The sequence below is a fragment of the Heloderma suspectum genome, chromosome 2 (genome assembly GCF_057233095.1).
Source record: "Heloderma suspectum isolate Gila_16-S chromosome 2, 16-S_ref, whole genome shotgun sequence".
NCBI classification, from domain to species: Eukaryota; Metazoa; Chordata; class Lepidosauria; order Squamata; family Helodermatidae; genus Heloderma; species Heloderma suspectum.
The window spans coordinates 27,154,865-27,176,633 of NC_139459.1; the positions used below are offsets into that span (position 1 = coordinate 27,154,865).

Genomic DNA, 21,769 nt, shown 5'->3' on the forward strand with positions numbered 1-21,769 from the left:
AATAGTTGGTTATTGCTACACCCAAACCTTTCTCTGTAAAAAGTTAACTAAAGAAAACAGCTTGGGAGGAAGAGCTGTTTGAAAGATCTCAAATAGATTCAAGTACTGGAAAAGTATAGCAGGCTCTGTGCTGGATTATAAAATGGGAATTACATAGCCATAGCTGCAGCAAACCAAGACTCTTGTGGAACCTTAAAGACTAACACATTTATTATGACATGGTTTTGTGGACTGCTGCTCACTTCAACAGATGCATGATGTGTTATCCCAAGTTTCAAGGCCACACACAGTGGGGAAGGGAGGATATTGTCAATTCCCTCTAACATCACTATTTACAACATCTACACCCCCACAACCATGTGTGTTACGTCAAACTCATAACACTTTGTGCATTTGATGAAGTGGGCTACAGCCCATGAAAGCTTATGTCCTAATAAATTTGTTAGTCTTTAAAGTGATCAAGACTTTTTGTTGAAGTAGCTATAGAAAGCTTTAAGCCATGCAGGATTATCTTTTTTTCATCAGTTATCTGAGAGTGTATTTCAAAGTTTGGGGGGGGGGGGGGAGAACAAGGCCTATCTAAATTAAATCTTGCTTACAGCACTATACAGATTTATGCTATTCAATCCCCATCCACAAAATTTTAACATCTGGACTGAAACTAAGGATAAGAGATTCAAACAGATGGTTTTCCCAACTCTTAGGGCTGACTACATAGTTTGAACAAGTCCCCTCCTTAAGTGCTAAAAAAACACTGAAATGAAGTCAGGTCCTTTTGAACCCTATTCGGTCACCTTGAAAAACACATGGAACCTGCTTATGAAGAAAGTCTAAAGCAGTGATGTGATATTTAAAAGGCTTACTTGAAACATTTAGCACATGGTGCAAGATTGCATACATCTGCCTATCTGCAGGCAGTAAATTCATGGCTAAACTGGTGGTATTTAAATCTCAGTCAATTTTCAACGCTATCAGGTGGGTAAGGGACGAAATATCCTTCCACAATTCCACTCAGTAGAACTGTGGCTCTCCTCCCCACCCCGCTTTACCACAAGGTTGAATATTACAGGCTGCCAAATCCTGCCATGTGGTTAGTTGGCAGGAGAAATAGAAGGGAAGTGACCAATGTCAGCATGCAAGTACCATAAAGCCTTCTTTGAAGGCACAATCCTATGCATGTTTAGACAGAAAAAAGTCCTACAACTCCCAGCAGTGCTGGTTGGGAAAGCTGGGAGTTGTAGGACTTTTTTCTGTCTAAACATGCATGGGATTGTACCGTAAATTCTTTTATTCATTCTCCCACCCCATGTACTTGGAGCAGACTTCCCCACATGGCAACCTCCAGATGTTGGATTATAACTCTCATCACCCCCATGATGGGAGTTGTAGCCCAACACATCTGGAGAGCAGCAGGGCGGGGAAGGATGACAAGAGAGTTTTATACCGTACTATGTTAATAAATGAAAAAAATGACTATATGGATCATTTTTCCTCTACTTCTGCCAAAGTACTGACAACATCAGTGTTTTGTTCAAGATAATGCTATGAGCTTCAGTATTTATAAAGAACTGCATAGAGGCAAATGCATTTTGATTCAAAACTGAGTTCCAAAAGGAAGAGACAAGATGTGTAGAAGTGTCTAAAAAGCATTTTTTTGCTAAATAACAGATATTTACATATGGAGTAATCTTCAAAACAGCAGAAAAACAAAAACTCATCTTTATTACATTTAATTGCCAACCACATCATACAATATTTCCAAGTAAACCCAAATCTCAGTGCTTTTATTTTAATAAAACAAGGAACCCAGGTTAAAATATTAATAACACCACTTTAATCTGACATGCTGGAATTAAACAATTGTGGGAGGAGGAATAGTTACACTATGTTGACTTTGATATTTGTACACATTCCACATGTTCTTCTAGCCTATTCTATAAATTGCCTTGTCAACTCTTTCAGCACAACTCAATTTAGATAATTCTGTAAGGGCACAATCCTATGTATGTTTAGATGGAAAAGAAGCCCTACAATTCCCAGTATTTCCAAGTTAGTCAAAAAAAGTCATACCTTTTTTTGCTTAAACATGCAGAAAATTGCACTTTAAAGAAATGAATAGTCTTACTAAAGATTGTCTCATTTCCACACACACAGTTTTTATTACAGCCAAGATGCACATTAGGCTGGGAGATCTGCAGTTAATCTCCTAACACACTAAGTGAAACCGCAGGTAAGGGAGCTTCTAACTAGACAGGGGAACTTTTAACCCTTTCCCCCTCTGCCCTGCTTTCTCAAGCTAAAGCAGTCCCCACAAGCTCCTATTTCCTCTGCACATAAGCAAGTGGGGGTGGGAAGAGAAGAAATTAGAAAAAGCAATCCCCAAACAAATTAGCAGTCCCCACCCGCTGGCTCGTTTTGTTTTTAAAGTCGGTAGATTTAATTACAGATCTCCAAGCAGTACACATTGTTTGAGGTTTCATTCTCACAAGACTACCACCAGCAGTTATGTGACAAGCCACATTAAAACTGAAGATGGGGCAACTATTGAATGGGAGGTTTAAAGTGAGGCATACCCCTTCGAATATGGTGGGTCCAGTTTGAGGCTGGTACTGCCCCATTCAAGCAGGGCCCAACATGAATTGTAGCCCTTATCCCACATCCCTTACCACCACTCCCCTGCCAGTCCCCACTTTCTAAAGCCGAAAAGCCTTACCTTTGGATGGGAGGGGTGAGGCCACAAAGAACCCCATGACAACTGAGAGCACAGAAAGCTGTGCTTCATGATTTCCAACAGGAAATACTCCAGGCATCTTTTGCCACAGAAGGCCACGGAAGCCCTCTACTGCCTATTACACCCCCTCCCCACAATAGGACTATTTTGGCTTGGGGAAGTGGACGGAAGGGAAGACTGGCTGGAAGAGGAGGAGCAGCTGATTAAAGCGGGCTTTTTGTGGGTTTACACTGTACACTCAATGATCTCTGTAAGGTTTATCAAGTGTTTAACATAAGCACTCAAAAAGCCCACTATGGTGCTTAACTGTGTCAAATTAAGACCAACAGAGGGTACCCAATCTGAAATCCTATCTACTCTGGTATCTGCAGGCACCTATTTCTGATAAGGTCACCACAAAAGACAGCTATTGCTTGGATCATTTCTAAGACTGCGTCACTTTTAAGCCACTGCTTCTTACCCATTTTTCAAACTTTATAAATAGCAGTAATCTTTATACACAACACTTTTTAAGCTCTTCATTATTTTGGCACAATGGAATATAATGGAATATTTGTCTTGCGGGCATATGAGTGCAGCACGAAGTTGGCCCAACTCAGCCACCTCCCTCTTGCCTATATATGCACAGGCAAGTGCAAGGGGACATTAGGGAATGCAAGGTCTGTGCACACAACCCTCATGTGTATTCCGGGGAGGAGGGAAAATGGGTCCAATGAGGCTTATTGGGATTTCCCAACTGTGACATTACCCTCAGGTTGCAAGTTGATCGTGCCACAAGTTTGGCAATTTAAACTTTAGCCTGAGAAGTTCACAGAAAGAATTGCAATCCCACTGGACTAATTTCAAAGCGTTCTTACCTTCAAACTAACGATTACAGGACATTTTCATGCTCTGAGTGTTTTCTTCATTTTTTTAAACTTGTTTACTTGGAAGTAAGTCCCACTGATCTCAGTATAGCCACCATGCTTCCTATTACCTATGGTTAGGACCACAGCCGTATAAAGACAGACCACCCAATACCTTGACTAATGGGCTAATTTGTAGCACACAAATTTAAGTGGGAGCTTTCCATGATGAGTTTAGTTTTTCACAGTGTAGTTTAAAAGAGCTAGACATCTATGTATATTTCAGTGTAATTGTTACACTATAGCTGTTTCCACTGAAAGGCTTACTCTCAGACTTATAAAGCAAATAAACTATTTTTCCAAAACTACTTCTGAAATGTTTAATTTTAGGTATTAAGTGCTAAAGATATAAGCTGTGTAATTAAAAAAGGACTCATAGAATCATAGAATAGTCGGGTTGGAAGGGGCCTACAAGACCATCGAGTCCAACCCCCTGCTCAATGCAGGAATCCAAGTCAGAGCATCCCTGACAGATGGCTGTCCAGCCTTGCCTTGAATGCCTCCAGTGTGGGAGAGCCCACCACCTCCCTGCGTAATCGGTTCCATTGTCATATTGCTATGTCAGGAAGTTTGTCCTGATGTTCAGCCGGAATCTGGCTTCCTGTCACTTGAGCCCATTATTCCGTCTCCTGCACTCTGGGATGATTGAGAAGAGATCCTGGCCTTCCTCTCTGACAACCTTTCATCATTTACTTGACTCACACTGAGGGTCATTACTATTTCAAATGTAAAGAGTGAATGCATTTGGCAATATCCTTATAACTCCATTAGAACCAGCAAGAACTTTCTTTTTTAGTTGCAACCAATCAGCATTGTGCCTTGGTTTAAGTAGTGTCAACTAATACACTACTGAATACCATCTTTGCAAGTACAGCCATACTACTAGTTTAAATAAAACAAGGGAGAGTAGTTGATTGTGGTCACAGTTCTATGGTTTGTTGCATACCTTAACTATATGGCAAAAAACAGGTGTCCCAACAATGTGGCATTTGCTCAAACTAGTCATTCTCGTGTGTGAGTTTTGAAAAGACATTTAGTACAGGTGCTTTTCAAGATACCTGAATATTTCCCCACTTCACAAATGGAGTCTTGTCTTCAGTTGTACCCCTTTAATTTGAGGGCAGTGAACACACACTGCTACAAGTTTGAAATTTTAGAAGGAATGCCATTATGTACTTTCACTAATTAGTCCCGCAGGGCCCATTTGTGCCTGTTGCAGGGATGGGGTAAGAAAGCATCGTCCTGGCACAGGCAATGCAATCTGGCCTGCTGCTCAACTACACCACTGCTCATGCTTTGCTCTGGCCAATCAACAGCACCAGCTCGTCTCCTGGGGGCAGAACTTCAGCCCTTCTCCCTTCTGGTCTGCTCCTGGTCCTAATTAAACAGATGAAGTTCTTGATTCCTAAGGATGCAACATCTTGCCTAAGATCATTACTATACACACTTTCTGAGGGGGAGGGGGATGACTGGAATTTACTGAAAAACGTTTTTCAGAAGCTAATTCAGCCTGATGAGAAAAACCACATTGTCAGCTGGCGACTAGGAATTGTGGATAATATCAAGTGAGTCTCATTCTTGCCACAGAAGGTAGGCACTGCATCATTCAAACTGGGAAAAAAAGTTTTAGATACAAGACATTCCTGGATTTCAGGTATGAATATTAGACTGTAGAAAAAAATAGCATAATGAAGTCCATTTCAAACATTATGACAAAATTAGAAAAGTGAAACTCTTGATGGATACAAAAAGGTTACTTCAAATTCTTGTGTAAGTAAATTCAACACTAACCTAACCTTTTAGGTTACCTCTGACATTTGTTTTTAGAAACTGATGTGGTATATAGGAAGAATCAAGACATTTTGTTGAAACCAATACTAGACTGCTTCTACAGAACTGTGAAGTTTAATATTAATACCAGTTGTTTGAACCCTGCCTTGGTTTTGAAAACATCCTGTGAGATTTATTAAGGTTTTGAAGAGTCATGACTTTTGCAGGCTTGAGATGCAAACCTTCAGTTAACTTTCCTGTTGTAAAGGTACAATAAATGACAAACATTGTTTTCCCAAGAATTTCTCAACCAAAAGGAATGAAAAGCCAATTCAATCTTTGTTTCCCAAATGCATCTCTATACAGAAGAACAGTTTTCACATCTGAAATGATGCAGCATGCCTTTGTGTTGTAAGTTCTGAATGCTTTCAACTGTTTCTTCATTCTTCTAGCAAAACAGTACGTAGTGCATCTTCTGCATTGATCAATATTGATGCTATTGCTCCATCATTAAATTCAAATGAAGTTCCTCCATCTACAACCATACAGGCATCCCAACAACGTGAGCGAATGCAAACTCTGAAAATACATTAAAGAAAACTACTACAGACAACTCATCAAGTGAGCAGTTTCACTGCACATCCACTAGGGACTAGAAGCAACACATTATTTTACAGAAGTTAAGCTAGAGTAATTTTATCACCATCAGTCCTTGTTTAGTATGGAAAGATGTTGCCAGCCTAGCATCAAGAAAAAAAACAAACCCACTCTTACCTGGTGAATTTCTTTCCTCCTCATAAGCAAGAAGGCATTCAACTCAGGGAAGGTTCTGCCTCCGAGACTCAGTTGGCATGGCTACCAAGCATTTCTTGAGGAGGTGAGACCTCTCCCAAGTTCCCCAGGAAGGGTCCACACTAGGAAATTACAGAAACAGGCGAGGAACAGAGTAAAAATGAGCAGCTTGCCCAAGCAGGAGAAGAAACCTCCAACTGACTCCTTACAATTTCAGATGTCAAAGAGAGCTAGGGGCTGCACCACAGGATGCAGAATGCCCTCTTGTCTACAAGGTGAACAGAAATTCAACAGGTAAGAATGTCCTTTTCTCCCTCTACATAGGCAGGAGGACATTCAGCTTGGAGATATCAAAAAGCAGTCTACCACATAGCCCAGTTACACTCGCAAGACAGGATCCTCAAGATCCTGTGCAGAACCATTTGACTGAAGCTCCTTTGGCCAGGATGAAGGCATCTATCTTCACAAGGTATAAAACCCAAGCAGCCACCCTGCTACCCTCCTCCACAAATGTCTCTGGTGGAAGGCACAGATATCTCTGGAATTGAGGTGTAGGATCTATAAGAATCACATCTGGCCACCTTGGTTCCTCCCAAGCTGTGGTATGGGGCACGGTACCTGGTCTTCAGCAAGTACATTCACATGACACTACAAATGAACACCGATGTCTCCACATAGGTGGCTTTCAGAAGACAAAACATACTCCTCCCCCCTTATAAGAAAAAAGTCCTTAGCCTGCCCAGGTTGTTGCACTGCTTTTTCATATCCCATGACAGTTTTAATGAGTTATTGAAATCTGAGCTGCCAATTGTTCTACCTCCACTAGAAGGAAAGTTTTATGCTGTATTTTTATTGTTTTCCATTTGTATATTGTATTTTTAATATTCACTTTTTGCTCTGTAGGCTGTGCAGAGAATATCTGTTGATGGGCAGCCATACCTTCTATACCCCCACCCCCACCCCAGATAAAGGAATGTTGGGTCTTGTTGGTGTCTAGAGGCTATACAGGTCCCATGCTTTTTTCTTGCACTCCGTGGTTGTTTTTGTTCCTCTTATCTCGTTGTCATAAAGTATGCACAAATGTTTTCCTATACATTACAGCCCACAAATTCTGAACACTGGCAAAGGAGTTGTTCCTTCTACTTTTCCTCTCCCGGCTCCCAAATAAGCACTATTTTTCTCCAGGTTTTTTTCTCTCCAGCCATTCTCCGACTTGTGCAACTTTATTCTGTACTTTGTGGTTTTAATTTTTTGTTAACTGCCCAGACAGCTTCAGCTATTGGGCAGTATAGAAATGTAATAAATACATAAATAAACTAGTGTCTGTTCTCTCACTAAGCTATTACTTCTGTTCTCTATTTTGTGACCTTTAAAGAGCTCTGAAAAAGCTCTGCCTTCCCAAATTATTGCAGGAATATAACTGGGGATCTAGGGGGAGATTCCACCTCATCAGAAAGTGCTTGTTATCTTGATTCCCTGGTCCCTAAGGTTGGAGCCTTCGATGAGCAAAATGATCTCCTGCCTACAAGGGGAGAACAAGAGGTAAAAAAAAAACCAAGTCAAAGGGGGGCATTTTATCAGACCAATTTCAGATGGTGAGGAATATGTATCACTGAGGTACACAGAAAGTATCAGGAACCGAAACAGAAACAGAGATAAATTATCAGTTATATAAACACAGTGTTAGAGTGCATACCTATAGCGGTTCCATTTGTACTCCACCTAAACCAGATGCTGACTCCAGACCACTTTATACAGCACACAAAAAGATGGCAACCATTTGCATCATGAAGGTAGTTGTTTATTCGTTCAGACGCTTCCGACTCTTCGTGACTTCATGGAAAACCCACGCCAGAGCTTCCTGTCGGCTGTCGCCACCCACAGCTCCCCCAAGGTCGAGTCGGTCACCTCCAGAATATCATCCATCCATCTTGCCCTTGGTCGGCCCCTCTTCCTTTTGCCTTCCACTTTCCCTAGCATCAGCATCTTCTCCAGGGTATCCTGTCTTCTCAGGATGTGGCCAAAGTACTTCAGTTTTGCCTTTAATATCCTTCCCTCAAGTGAGCAGTCTGGCTTTATTTCCTGGAGGATGGACTGGTTTGATCTTCTTGCAGTCCAAGGCACTCTCAGAATTTTCCTCCAGCACCACAGTTCAAAAGCATCTATCTTCCATTGCTCAGCCTTCCTTATGGTCCAGCTCTCGCAGCCATAGGTTACTACGGGGAATACGATTGCTTTCACTATGCGGACCTTTGTTGTCAGTGTGATGTCTCTGCTCTTCACTATTTTATCAAGATTTGTCATTGCTGTCCTCCCAAGAAGTAAACGTCTTCTGATTTCCTGGCTGCAGTCAGCGTCTGCAGTAATCTTTGCGCCTAGAAAGCCAAAGTCTGTCACTGCCTCCACATTTTCTCCCTCTATTTGCCAGTTATCAATCAAGCTGGTTGCCATAATCTTGGTTTTTTTGAGGTTGAACTGCAACCCAGCTTTTGCACTTTCTTCTTTCACCTTCGTCATGAGGTTCCTCAGCTCCTCCTCGCTTTCAGCCATCAAAGTGGTATCATCTGCATATCGGAGATGGTTAATGTTTCTTCCAGCAATTTTAACTCCAGCCTTGGCTTCATCAAGCCCAGCACGTCGCATGAGGTGTTCTGCGTATAGGTTGAATAGGTAGGGTGAGAGTATACAACCCTGCCGTACTCTTTCCCCAATCTTAAACCAGTCCGTTGTTCCATGGTCTGTTCTTACCGTTGCTACTTGGTCGTTATACAGATTCCTCAGGAGGCAGACAAGATGACTTGGTATCCCCATACCACCAAGAACTTGCCACAATTTGTTATGATTCACACAGTCAAAGGCTTTAAAATAGTCAATAAAACAGAAATAGATGTTTTTCTGAAACTCCCTGGCTTTCTCCATTATCCAGCGGATATGGGCAATTTGGTCTCTAGTTCCTCTGCCTTTTCTAAACCCAGCTTGTACATCTGGCAATTCTCGTTCCATGAATTGCTGGAGTCTACCTTGCAAGATCTTGAGCATTACCTGACTGGCATGTGAAATAAGCGCCACTGTTCGATAGTTTGAACATTCTTTGGTGCTTCCCTTTTTTGGTATGGGGATATAAGTTGATTTTTTCCAATCTGTTGGCCATTCTTGTGTTTTCCAAATTTGCTGGCATATGGCATGCATCACCTTGACAGCATCACCTTGCAAGATTTTAAACAGTTCAGCTGGGATACTGTCATCTCCTGCTGCCTTGTTATTAGCAATGTTTCTTAAGGCCCATTCAACCTCACTCTTCAGGATGTCTGGCTCTAGCTCACTGACCACACCGTCAAATCTATCCCCGATATTATTATCCTTCCTATACAGATCTTCCGTGTATTCTTGCCACCCTTTTTTTTATCTCTTCTGCTTCTATTAGGTCCTTGCCATCTTTGTTTTTGAACATACCCATTTTTGCCTGGAATTTACCTCTGATGTTTCTAATTTTCTGGAAGAGGTCTCTTGTCCTTCCTCTTCTATTATCTTCTTCCACTTCTGCGCATTGCTTGTTTAACAACAATTCCTTATGTCTTCTGGCTAACCTCTGGAATTTTGCATTTAATTGGGCATATCTCCCCCTATCACTGTTGCCTTTTGCTTTCCTTCTTTCTCGGGCTGCTTCCAGTGTCTCAGCAGACAGCCATCTTGCCTTCTTGGTTTTCTTTTTCTTTGGGACGTTTTTTGTTGCCGCCTCCTGAACAATGTTGCGAACTTCTGTCCATAGTTCTTCTGGGACCCTATCTACTAAATCTAGTCCCTTAAATCTATTCTTCACCTCCACTGCATATTCATTAGGAATACTAGTGAGCTCATATCTAACTGATCTGTGGGTCTTCCCTATTCTCTTTAGTCTGATTCTAAATTGTGCAATAAGAAGTTCATGATCTGAACTACAATCAGCTCCAGGTCTTGTTTTTACCAACTGCATAGATGTCCACCACCTTTGGCTACAAAGGATGTAGTCAATCTGATTTCGGTGTCAACCATCTGGTGAAGTCCATGTATAAAGTCGTCTCTTAGGTTGTTGGAAGAGTGTTTGTTATGCACAGTGAGTTGTCTTGGCAAAATTCTATCAGCCTATGTCCTGCTTCATTTTGTTCTCCCAGACCATGCTTGCCTGTAATTCCAGGTGTCGTCTGACTACCCACCTTAGCATTCCATTCTCCTGTAATGAAAATAACATCTTTTTTTGGCATACTATCCAGTAGGTGCTGCAAATCCTCACAGAACTGATCTACTTCTGCCTTTTCAGCATCTGTGGTTGGGGCGTATATTTGGATCACTGTGATGTTAAATGGCTTACCCTGAATTCGAATGGAGATCATTCTGTCATTTTTTGGATTGTATCCAAGCACTGCTTTAGCCACTTTATTATTAATTATGAAGGCTACTCCATTTCTTCTGTGGTCCTCTTGTCCACAGTAGTAGATCTGGTGGTCATTTGATGTGAAGTGGCCCATTCCAGTCCATTTCAGGTCATTGACACCCAAAATGTCTATATTTAATCTTGACATCTCCCCAATAACTTCATCCAATTTGCCCTGGCTCATAGATCTTACATTCCAGGTTCCTATGGTGTGTTGATCTTTAGAACATCAGATTCGTCGTTCACCACCAACACCAACGGCTGCTAGCCATCCTTTTGGCTTTGAGCTAGCTGTGTCGTCACATCTGTGGCTAGTTGAACTTATCCTCTGTTCCTCCCCAGTAGCATTTTGACCATCTTCCGACCTGGGAGTCCCATCTTCCGATGGTATACCAACGTATCTCTGGTTTCCTTCCCCAGGGATTGTATTTAGTCTGACCTCTCTGCCATGACCTTCCCATCTTGGGTGTCCCTTCACAGTTTAGCTCATGATGTCATTGAGGTGCTCAAGCTCCAGCACCATGACAAGGTAACGCTCTCCTTTGCTGAAGCATGAAGGTAGTAGTACCCTACATAATGCAGCCAGAAGTCTAGATTTTACTTTAAAAATAATGTTTTTCTCCTTATGATTTCAAAGCTGCAATGTCTCCTGTGCCTATTGAATGCTTATTGAACAACATCAGCCAAACCAGCAACTGTAACTTGTTTTGGCAGTAGTAAAATGAAATATAAAATTTATCAGACACACGTATATGATTCCTATTTTCAGACAAACTGCCATCAGTGCTTAGTATAAATTATGAACTAAATTAAACACCTTTAGCCAATACTTACTTTGAAGCAAAACCCCGTTGACGACTACTTGAAAAAACACGATTTGAAATAGGCTCTCGTATACTAAAAAGCATCTTGGGTTCCTCTGGACTATACAGCAGTGATTCATTATATCCATTTGTTACTGTAAGTACAAATGTTAGACTATCAGGTTCTACAATCAGCACACTAAACAGTAAGTTTTCAAATCAGCTGTGCTGTTAATGGCCAGACCTTTTGCTTTCCTGTAAAAGGTGTGTCTTGGATTTTTCAGAAATAGTTGGCTTTGCTTTATTAGAATTACTGATAACGCTATCAAGAAACTGCTAACCCAGCTCTCTTAAAAAATATAGAATGCCTTATAAAATACCAGTGCAAATTCTTTAATGATAAATAATTAAGAATTTGAAAATATAAATGTCTAAAAAGTAGCAGTGGTATTAAGGGGAAGACACACAAAGATACATACAGGTTCTCAATGAATTCTGAGTAGCTGGCATAAAAAACAAACAAACAAAAAACAGTTGTCAAGATGACCTGGATGGTATCCAAAAAGAAAATGCAGAATTAAAGCCCTATCATTTGGGCCAAAGGGCTGAGTAATAAACAGGTGTGAGACTGTATTGTTCCAGGTCAAAAGTGTACTTGAAAGTTTATGCTTATCAATTAATGAGAAAAATTTGCATAAGGCATACACATAAGAAAACTAGATATACAGATGTCTAGAAAAAATGATTGAGAGGTGTGATTAGCAAATTTTGAGTAAGGAGTTATCTTCTCAAAGGTATGGTTCAGAATTGATCTTATCTATCCTGAAAGATGTATCTGTATGCCTTTTTGGTATGTTTTAATGTTTTTAGGAATGTTTAATAACAATAAGATAATTAAGACTGTGAACCCTAATTTATGGGACAGCAGATAATATTAACTATGAGTTAATTGCTACACAAAAAGGTATAAGTATCTGCTATTCTGGAACAAAGGGGCTTCTTGTTAGAAGCTTACCCTGCCTATGTACCTGTCAGCTGAATAAGCTATTCAAAATTAAATGGAGTATTAAAATGAGATATCTCCTTTTTAAGCTATTTAGGCTAGAAGTCTAAGAATAAAAAATGTTTAGGAAATACTATTTCCTATTAAGCTATTAAGACCTAGGAATCTTTAGAAATGCTCTGTTTAATAAGAAGTGTTTATTTTATTTTATGCAAGTTATTTTGATGTGATGTTACAAGTACATTTCTAATAAAAATAAAAAATGGACCAAAAGGTTTTCCCTTTACTAATTCTTGTAAGCACAAATGCAAAACTGAATCTACCTAGGAAATTTTTGGTGTATGCTTTGTTTGAAGTATAATGATCAGCCATAGATAGTTAACTGGCAGATAAAAGCTTCTTAAATACTGGAACTACAGTTTGAAAACTCTCCGCAAAGGCCAAATCCATAACAAATCCATACTCCTATCCTGAAAACCTTATGAAAATAAACTAGCTTGCATCAATTTTATTCACTTCAATTATGAGGATCTTTAAAATAACTGCAAATTAAAATGACTATTATTTATAGTAGTAAATAAAACCTTTAAAACTTAAAACGTGCAAGCTAAATACATAAAATAATGTTCATTATTTTCTTAAAAACTAAGTACTAAACAAAAGTTAAATCCCACCCACAAACTCATGAACTGCAATAAAGTCGACCATGCCAAAAGAGGTCTCACCTTTCTGTATTAGTTCCTTGTTCAATGGAAGATTTAAGCTGTCATAATGTTTAGCTATTACACCAAAGGAAAAAAAGACTCCATTAGATACACTCATCTCCTGCATTTGCTAGTTAATGTGGGGAGTGAAGGCACTTTTTGCTACACAAAAAAAAGAGAAGAAATTCTCAAAGGTGCCAGAGGAAGCAATCCTAAGACCCCTAGACAGAGGGTGGGGGGCATGTAGGATAGTTTGGATTCCTAGATCCAATGTCAAAGACAGCACTCTGGCTGCAGATCCAAGAATCTGCATTCCCCACATCTGCCTCTTTGCAGCTGGTGCAGAGAGAACCGTGTTGGCTGCTCTCCAAGGTCACAAAGACAACTTTGGAGAGGGGGGAAAGGAGGTGTTCCAGTGGCCAGGGCTGGGGAAGCTGGAATACAACATATCTAGAGGCCTCTCTGGCCTCCTTCCCTCCCACTCCAATGAGCCCCAGCTGGAAAGACGAAAAAGGCCATCTACCCAAAATGGAGGCAGGAGCATGGAAGCAAAGATCGCCTTCGCCGCTTCTCCTGCTCTGCATAGGATGCCCAGAAGCCTCCAAGTTCAGACACTTATGGGCATCGCCATATGATTGTGCTCTAATTTTATTTGAGCCCATTACATTTTGGGAAGATTTCTTTCCTTCAGGGGCTGATCTACAAATAATGACATAAAAACTTATAAACGTATACATTTTATGCTACCACTTTAAAAAGCTTTAAAAATGCCTAAAACACAAAAAAGACCTCTTATAAGACAATCTCATCTATGTTAAGATTGTAAGTAGACATAGTACACATAGGAAATAGGGGGAGGTTTATTTTATTTCTACCACAATCAAAGTTACACCATTCAGCATTTCTTCAAATGCAATATTATGCATGTGGTTTCTGTGGTCCAATGTCCTTACAATAAATTATCCATACGCCAAACCCAAAGGCCACTCAAGAAACCTATTGGAGAACATCTCAGTAGAATATGAAATATTTATATATTCAATAATTTATAAAGGGTGAACATATTTAAAAATATCTCTAAGTAAGAGAACAGGGCTTCCCTTAGTGAACCATTCCATGTCAGAATTAGTCTTTTCGGTGACAGGGGATTGTATCCAATTGTAGCGACTCATTTAAATGTGATTGAAATTAGCTTTACTATCCAGAACACCTCACTCCTGAACAAGTATTTGTTATCCTTCAGTTTCTTTGAGTTGTATCCCGTTGTGGTCATTCTGCTGACAGAAAGTACTCACTGGCAGAACAGGAAAGGAGGCAATTTTTGTTATTTCTCTCTTTGCCCTGCAGCCCTCTATGCCCCTCCCAAATCTACTGCAGAAGGCTGTCCCCTCTGGAGCAGGTTTGAGGCACAGGGTGCTGTAGGGGAGAGAATCACCAAAAATTACCTCCTTCGGTGAAGACTTTCTGTCAGGACAGTGACCACAAATAGATACAAGCCAGAGAAAGTAGAGGACAAGACATACTTATTCAAGAGAGAGATGTTCTGGATAGTCAAGCTTATCTCCACCAGGTTTTAATGAAGATCTGGATTATCAGCCATTATTATAAGGCCCTGAATTATAAATCCAACTTGTTGGGGGAGAGACAAGCCAATGTTCCTGCAGTGCTTGTCTGTCCAATATTGGAAGAGGCATAATAAGGGGTTGGATTGTGGGCATGGTGTGGATGGAATGGGGGGGGGCACTTCAGATCCAAAGCCCACCTGGTCCCTAGACACATCTCTAACACCAGGGGAGAAAGGAGAATGTATGCCGGTCCTGGAGATGGTGTACATAATTTCCCACCCATTGGTTGCAGAAGTAGGGAAATCATTTAAAGACCAAAAGAAAAAGAACACAGAACAGGAAAGAACAGAGGACAATGGTACTCCTCTCTCCTGACACCCTGTTACTGCAAGCTCAGCAGGGCTTTGGATGAGGCAGTTCGTCTGACTTTGGATCTCCCCAACATTGTAGGTAGGATTGCTCTGCCTGAGTTTTAACATGGATGAAATTATTTTAAGAGAATTTATTTTCTTATTTATGTGTTAACACCCTGTCACTGTTAACTCACCAATCTTAAGGATTTCTTCCACGGCCTGATTTGCTACCTTGTTGATATTAAAGGACCTAAAAACAGAGATAGAAACAAGAACTTCTTAAGTACCTGGACCAGCTCCAGCTGAGAGCCTCCCTGCATCCACCTTCAGAATTCTATATTACATTTTAATTGTTTATATTGAATTTTAATTACTGAGCATCATTTTGGGAGCCAATTTCTGGCTAAAAAGCAGAATAAGATTAAAATACTTCCCTATAAAATTTTAACATAGGTTGAACAGAATTTACTTTATGCCAAATTAATACGACACTAACATTATCATCCAACCTTACTGCAACATCTGACAAAAACAACCTAAACTTGAAGACTCCTCAAGAGTAGAAAGTATCAGCCTAACAGGAAAGCCTAAATTTCTTTCAGCTCATTATCATATTAAATATCCTTAACATTATCTTTAGAGAATTTTATATACAGTACACATTTCAGTGAAGTTCCTCACAGCAGGTTGAAGGGTAAGCAGCTATTACTTTCCATAATGTACAGGGAGTCTGTGTTATATGAGGAGCATTCACGCACCCCCCTTCTGAATTCTGAAGTGACCTAGTCCAAGGAGGACTGTACCATATGCCTTTTGTCAGCATTTAAATGGGTTCTTGGTATGCAGGAGCAGCACAACTAAAAATCATCTGAGGCTTTAAGAGATTAAAACCATAACCCAAACAATCTCATAACTGGCTATGCACACCCATTAGAGCAGGGATGGGGAACTTCTTTCAGTATGAGGGCCAAATTCTCAGAGCTCTTGGGGGCAGCATTCCAGTGATGGGCAGGGGTAAAGGCAGGACCAATGGCAAATAGGGTGGGCCAAAAAATCCAAAATATACCAGAGTATTGTAGCCTAAAGCTCTTACTGCCAGTAACAGCCTTAGGACAGGCATTTTATCCTCTTAGAATGGGAAAAACTGCACAAAAGCCAGGAAATAGCAGAATTATTAGTGGTTGGAATAAAGGGGGTGGGGCCAGGGTAAGGGGGAGGCCATCTGGGGAACACTGGAAGGCCAGATTTGGCCCCTGGGCCCAAAGTCCCTCACCCTTGCATTAGAGTTGGGGCAGGGGTGTTCCTCCAATTTTCTGCCTCCCCAACACAGCAAGCTACCTGCACTGCATCACAATCTGCTTTTTAAACTGGAAAAAACTTCAAAAGCCACCTGCAATTCAGCATGGGTAAGCTGCATTGCTGGCAAAGAGGAAAACCTGCTTGGCACTCAGAAACCTAACAGTGCAATCCTAGGTCTCCTCAAAAAGCAAGAATCACTGAGGGGTATACAGCTAGTCACTTCAGAAAATAATTTTATGCTGTTTTATATTTAAAAATGTAGTTTCTTATCTTTAAATTTTGTAAATGTTTTAATAATGCTATATTGTTCCTGTTTTGTGTTTTCTGTTATTGTATACTGCCTTGAAAGGACTTTGTCCAGAAATGCAGAATAAAAATGTTTTGAATAAGTAAGTTTAATGGGGCTTATTCCCAAGTAAATTGGCACAGGACTGCAGCCTAACAGAAATCAATGGACTTGATCCTTTCAAGAGTTAGTTCTTATGAAAGTTCAGTCTCTAAGGTGATATAGCACATTATGATTTGGATCCAGCCCGAGTCAGACCCATTGAAATCAACAGAACTTAACTTAGTCTGGTTCCAACCCTTTCTCTTCTATATGAATGTGTTACTCATTACTCCTTTTGAAAAATCTGAAGAAACAACTGACATTTTTAAGCATAACAAACTTACCAGGCTTTTGATCCAGTTCCAGTGCATATATTGAGACCAGAGCTTTTTTGTTTCTCCCATGGACCATCATCAACTGATATTTCATAGTAAGAGGCCCTACGAAGGGAGAATTTAAAACTGGGTTTGCAGGAGTTAAAGTTCACCCTGAATAAGACAGAACACAGCCCCACATCAGGCATGTACCAATCTAAAAGGGCCAATTTCAAACATGGCTGAAAATGTCACTACTTGAATTTAGTACAGCACTTTTAAAAGGAAAGGTCAAGATTAGTTTTTGACTAGCAGTTTTTAAATCAGGTTTCAAAAATACAGCAAATTGTTAGTAAGACAGCAAGCCATTTTGAAAGCCTTTTAGAATTTTCTAGTGTAATATTGTGGGTTTATTTGAAGTTAGCAGGACATGTTAATAAAATTTCCCAAAGCACAATATGAACACATTTGGTTATTTTAGTGATGTCTTTCTAAATAAATGTGAAGATCTACTGCCATTAAGATTCAAAAGGAATTCTGAGATTAAGCTGCAAGTGAGAGAATCCCTACCCCTGCCCTGCAACCTGTGCAAGCATTCAGTTCACGCTTCTATGGAATATAGTCAGGGCCAGAAATACTGGAACAAGGATAACTGTTTTGGCAGTTGGCCTCTGTATACCACCACATAGAAGTTGAAAGGAAACACGCTCAGATGGGAGCGAAGTCAGGACTTTCAGCTGTAATACAAGAGGTTTGACAAAAGTGGGGCACTAAAAAGGAAGGACACCCAGTGGCATATACACACACACCCATTGTTGGTGGCTCATAAGTAATGGAACAACCCAACATCATTTCAAACTTAAGGATCGCCTTTAATACCTGGATAAAAATCCTTTGCAGTCAATGACTGCCTGAAGTCTGGATCCCATGGACATGAGCAAATGCTGAGTTTCCTCCCTCAAGATGCTTTGCCAGGCCTTTACTGCAGCTGCCTTCAGCTGCTGCTTGTTTGTGGGTCTTTCTGCCTTCAGTCTTGTCTTCAGTAAGTGAAAAGCATGCTCTACTGGGTTGAGATCAGGTGACTGACTTGGCCATTGAACAACATCCCACTTCTTTGCCTTGAGGAACTCTTGGGTAGCTTTAGCTGTATGTTTTGGGTCATTATCCATTTGCAATATGAAGCGGTGTCCTATTGGTTTGGCAGCATTCGACTGAATCTGAGCAGAAAGTATAGGCCTATACACTTCAGAATTCATGCTGCTGCTTTTATCAGCAGTCAGGTCATCAATAAACACCAGTGACCCAGTTCCATTGGCAGCCATACATGCCCATGCCATAACACTGCCTCCACCATGTTTGACAGATGATGTGGTATGCTTTGGATCATGAGCTGTTCCTTTCCTTCTCCACACTTTTCTCTTCCCATCATTCTGGTACAAGTTAATCTTGGTTTCATCAGTCCAAAGAATCTTATTCCAGAACTGGGCAGGCTTTTTTAGGTGTCTGCTGGCAAAGGCTAATCTGGCCTGTCTGTTCTTGAGTGTTACCAGTGGTTTGCACCTTGTTGTGAAGCCTCTGTATTTACATTCATAAAGTTGTCTCTTGAATGTAGATGTTGACAATGACATGCCTACCTCTGCAAGAGCGTTCTTGACCTGGCTAGATGTTGTGAAAGGGTTCCTCTTCACCATGAGCAGAATTCTGCGGTCATCCACTTTAGTTGTCTTCCGTGGTCTGCCAGGCCTTTTGCTGTTGCTGAGCTTGCCAGTTAATTCCTTCTTTTGCAGGATGTTCCAAACTGTTGTGTTGGCCACTCCCAAGGTTTTTGCTATCTCTCTGATGGGTTTATTTGGTTTCCTCAGCCCAATGATGGCCTCCTTCACCCGCATACACACCTCTTTGGACCTCATGTTGGGAGTTCCAGTGAACAGCTACCAAATGCAAATGTAACACTCAGAACCACCTCCAGGCCTTTACCTGCTTGATTGTCATGGAGTACATAGGAAACAGGCCACACCAGGCCGTGCAGCTGCTTGTCAGCCATTCGTTCCATTACTTATGAGCCACCACGATGGGGGTGTGTGTATGCCACTGGCTGTACTTCCTGAATGGTTAGTGCCCCACTTTCATCAAACCCCTTGAATTACAGCTGAAAGTCCTGACTTCGCTCCCATCTGGGTGTGTTTCCTTTCAACTTCAACGTGGTGGTGTACAGAGGCCAACTGCCAAAACAGTTATCCTTGTTCCAATATTTCTGGCCCTGACTGTAGATCTCTTCAGCTTGTCCAAACTATTTTCTTTGCTTAAGCATTTACCAGCTACAACTACATTTCTTTATAGTGGACAATTTCATGTTCCCTGCTACATTACACACACACACACACACGCACATTCCAAGTTTAGATCCCAAGAAATATAAAGGGTCTAGATCAAGGGTGTGCAAACAGTATATCAGAATCTACTGGTAGATCTGTGAATGATTTTCAGTAGATTGGGAGTCAAACATTTGTCAATTATCTAATATAGCAACAAACCCCTCCCACACACACAAATTAGATTGTAGAAAAAGAATACTTGGGGAGTTATCATGAGTGGATTTTTGTGTGAAAAGATTTGTGAGCTTGTTTCTGGTACTGACCACAATTCCTGGGTTGTCATGTGCTCAGAAGCACCCTCTTCCTTAATTCTTAGTTATGTCCACCCGCCTATTTTGCACCTGGCTCCGGTTGATGGTTCTCAGATGTCCCAGTAAAAAAACAAATTATATCCTGCCTGGTCTAGCACATCTAATCTTCACCTCTGATCTACCCCTTCATCAAGCAGCCCATTTGCAGCTCCACTGCACATTTAGCATTCAATCATCTCCATACACTTCCAGTTCCCTTCTCACAACCTGTGGGCCCATTCATTATTCAAATGTCTTCAGCAACACCCATTATTTAATGGAACAGGTAGCACTGCTTCTGCTATTATCATGAGATCTACGCTAATTCCCTCCAGCAAGGGAAAGGTAATAATCTCCCCCTCTCCCACATTCCTCCGCTGATGAGTTTGGGGGGGGGGGTAACAATGCGCTCAACTTCAACTCTGCAACCTCTTCAGAGAGAAATCGAGCACAATTTAAAGCTGATTTGCAGAGGCATGTATGGTACCCCCCCCCAAAAAAAACCTTCTTCTCCATACTTCCTCATAACAGGATGTGCATACCTTTGACTGTAACACGAAGAGGTCCTGTCAAACCCACAGAATGGGTCTTATAAAGACCTAGTGTGCTGTTGTACCACTTGATGACCAGATCAGTGGTAAAGACTGAACTAAGAAGATCAGAACTTCAATACCAATGCTTGACATGCAAGATAATACATTGCAAGCAAGCAAGGCACTAAAAAGAATAGCTGATCTGTTCTTCCTTTTAGCGAATTCAAAGTAAAATGTACATATCCAAATAAGGCCTCTTGGAATGTGAAAGTATTAAACTAAAACAAAAAAAGAGGACTTAACTGCCTTTTCACAAATTTGGCTATAGAAGAAATGGATCCAGTAATTAAGGCTGAATGTAGTTGCATAAATTAATAAATAGGGAAGCAAAAGCATATTGCATCTGACTGTATACTGTTTACAGGTTGTGCCAAGCAGTAATGCTTCTGAGATGTCTAGCATACCTGGATGAGAGAGACTCTCCAATAAAGACTTCATTTAATGATCTCACTGGCAAGAGGTGTGGTTCAGAAATCTGAGACCCTGCAGACATGGGCAAATTACACAGATGAAATACAAGCCAATATGTTAAGTGTCTCCAGAAACAGTTAAGGCAATATTATATATGTGTGTATACACATGTGCACATGGAAACACACACAAAGATTAATCAGGACTGAAAGAAAGAGTTTCAGACATGGTGTGAAGACACCTGGTTGCAATTTATTCAACAGCCTGCACCTAATGGGATGTATTAGGGCTCTATTCTGATTATGATGTTTCTCCTACTCATTTGAGATAGTGTATTAAGAACTGATGTCAGTATTTTAAGACTGAATCAGAGACCTACACATCAAATTGAGTTGATTACATTTTAGGATAAAAACTGTACTTACTTTGATCCTGAAATCTTCCATTAACATGGGCTCTGCTATGCTGTTCTTGACTCAACTGCTGTTCATGCAAGTCAACAGGGACAGGGTTAATACCAGTCCCTTCAAGGTACAACCGGATTCGCTGCCGCCATTGCCATCTTTAAAAGAAGAGGATAACACAAGGGCCAAAACAAGTGGAACAGATAATTTTTTCAATGAATCAGCCATACAAGAATGTTAGTCTACATAGTTCCATGCAGACATTAAATATATTTAAGTTGTAAAAATCACTGAACTGTAATTGACACATTTAGCTGATGGTGGAGGGAAAATCAGTACCCTCATTCACTACCTTAATAATTAACAGATTCCTGCCAATTCTAGGGGGTCTCATTTTAGGAATCCAAATGAAAGGGTATGCTATTTCTAGCTTTCTGATACTAGAATGGCAGAAATTTCAGAGCATTTGTGTGCATCTGTTTACTGCTGCTGTACCAAAAAGCAATCCAAATGTTACACTGTTATTTAAGGACAAAAACAAAACTATTTGTTTTAGTAGTCCTTGCAATAGCCTTAATGGAGAAAACAGTATGCTCTTATTGCAATCAAATTTTAGCTTGTAGAACCTTCATTACATTTTTCAGTGTCACTGGTACTCATATATACCATAACCACAACTGTTTCCTTTATTATTTAGAACAGGCTCTGTAGGTCAGTT

At 40.6% G+C, this 21,769-nt stretch overlaps 1 protein-coding gene across 5 annotated transcripts in view; it reads right to left on the reverse strand.

Annotated features, from left to right (window-relative positions):
* Positions 1–1,541: 1,541 nt before the first annotated feature.
* Positions 1,542–21,769, reverse strand: part of NADK2 (NAD kinase 2, mitochondrial) — a 41,851-nt gene continuing 21,623 nt past the window's right edge. Inside the window, exons 6-13 of one of the 5 annotated variants that reach the window (XM_084833048.1) lie at positions 21,073–21,209; positions 20,641–20,719; positions 17,009–17,152; positions 15,232–15,287; positions 13,141–13,194; positions 11,444–11,567; positions 6,181–6,320; positions 1,633–5,985 (exon numbers count right to left, since the gene is read on the reverse strand). In XM_084833048.1, coding sequence (XP_084689174.1) covers positions 6,224–6,320; positions 11,444–11,567; positions 13,141–13,194; positions 15,232–15,287; positions 17,009–17,152; positions 20,641–20,719; positions 21,073–21,209 — 691 coding nt within the window. In that variant the 3' untranslated portion in view covers positions 1,633–5,985; positions 6,181–6,223. Of the gene's footprint in view, positions 5,986–6,180; positions 6,321–7,559; positions 7,721–11,443; positions 11,568–13,140; positions 13,195–15,231; positions 15,288–17,008; positions 17,153–20,640; positions 20,720–21,072; positions 21,210–21,769 lie in introns of those variants that run through there. The other 4 variants (XM_084833051.1, XM_084833047.1, XM_084833049.1 and 1 more) reach the window with 4 other exon arrangements.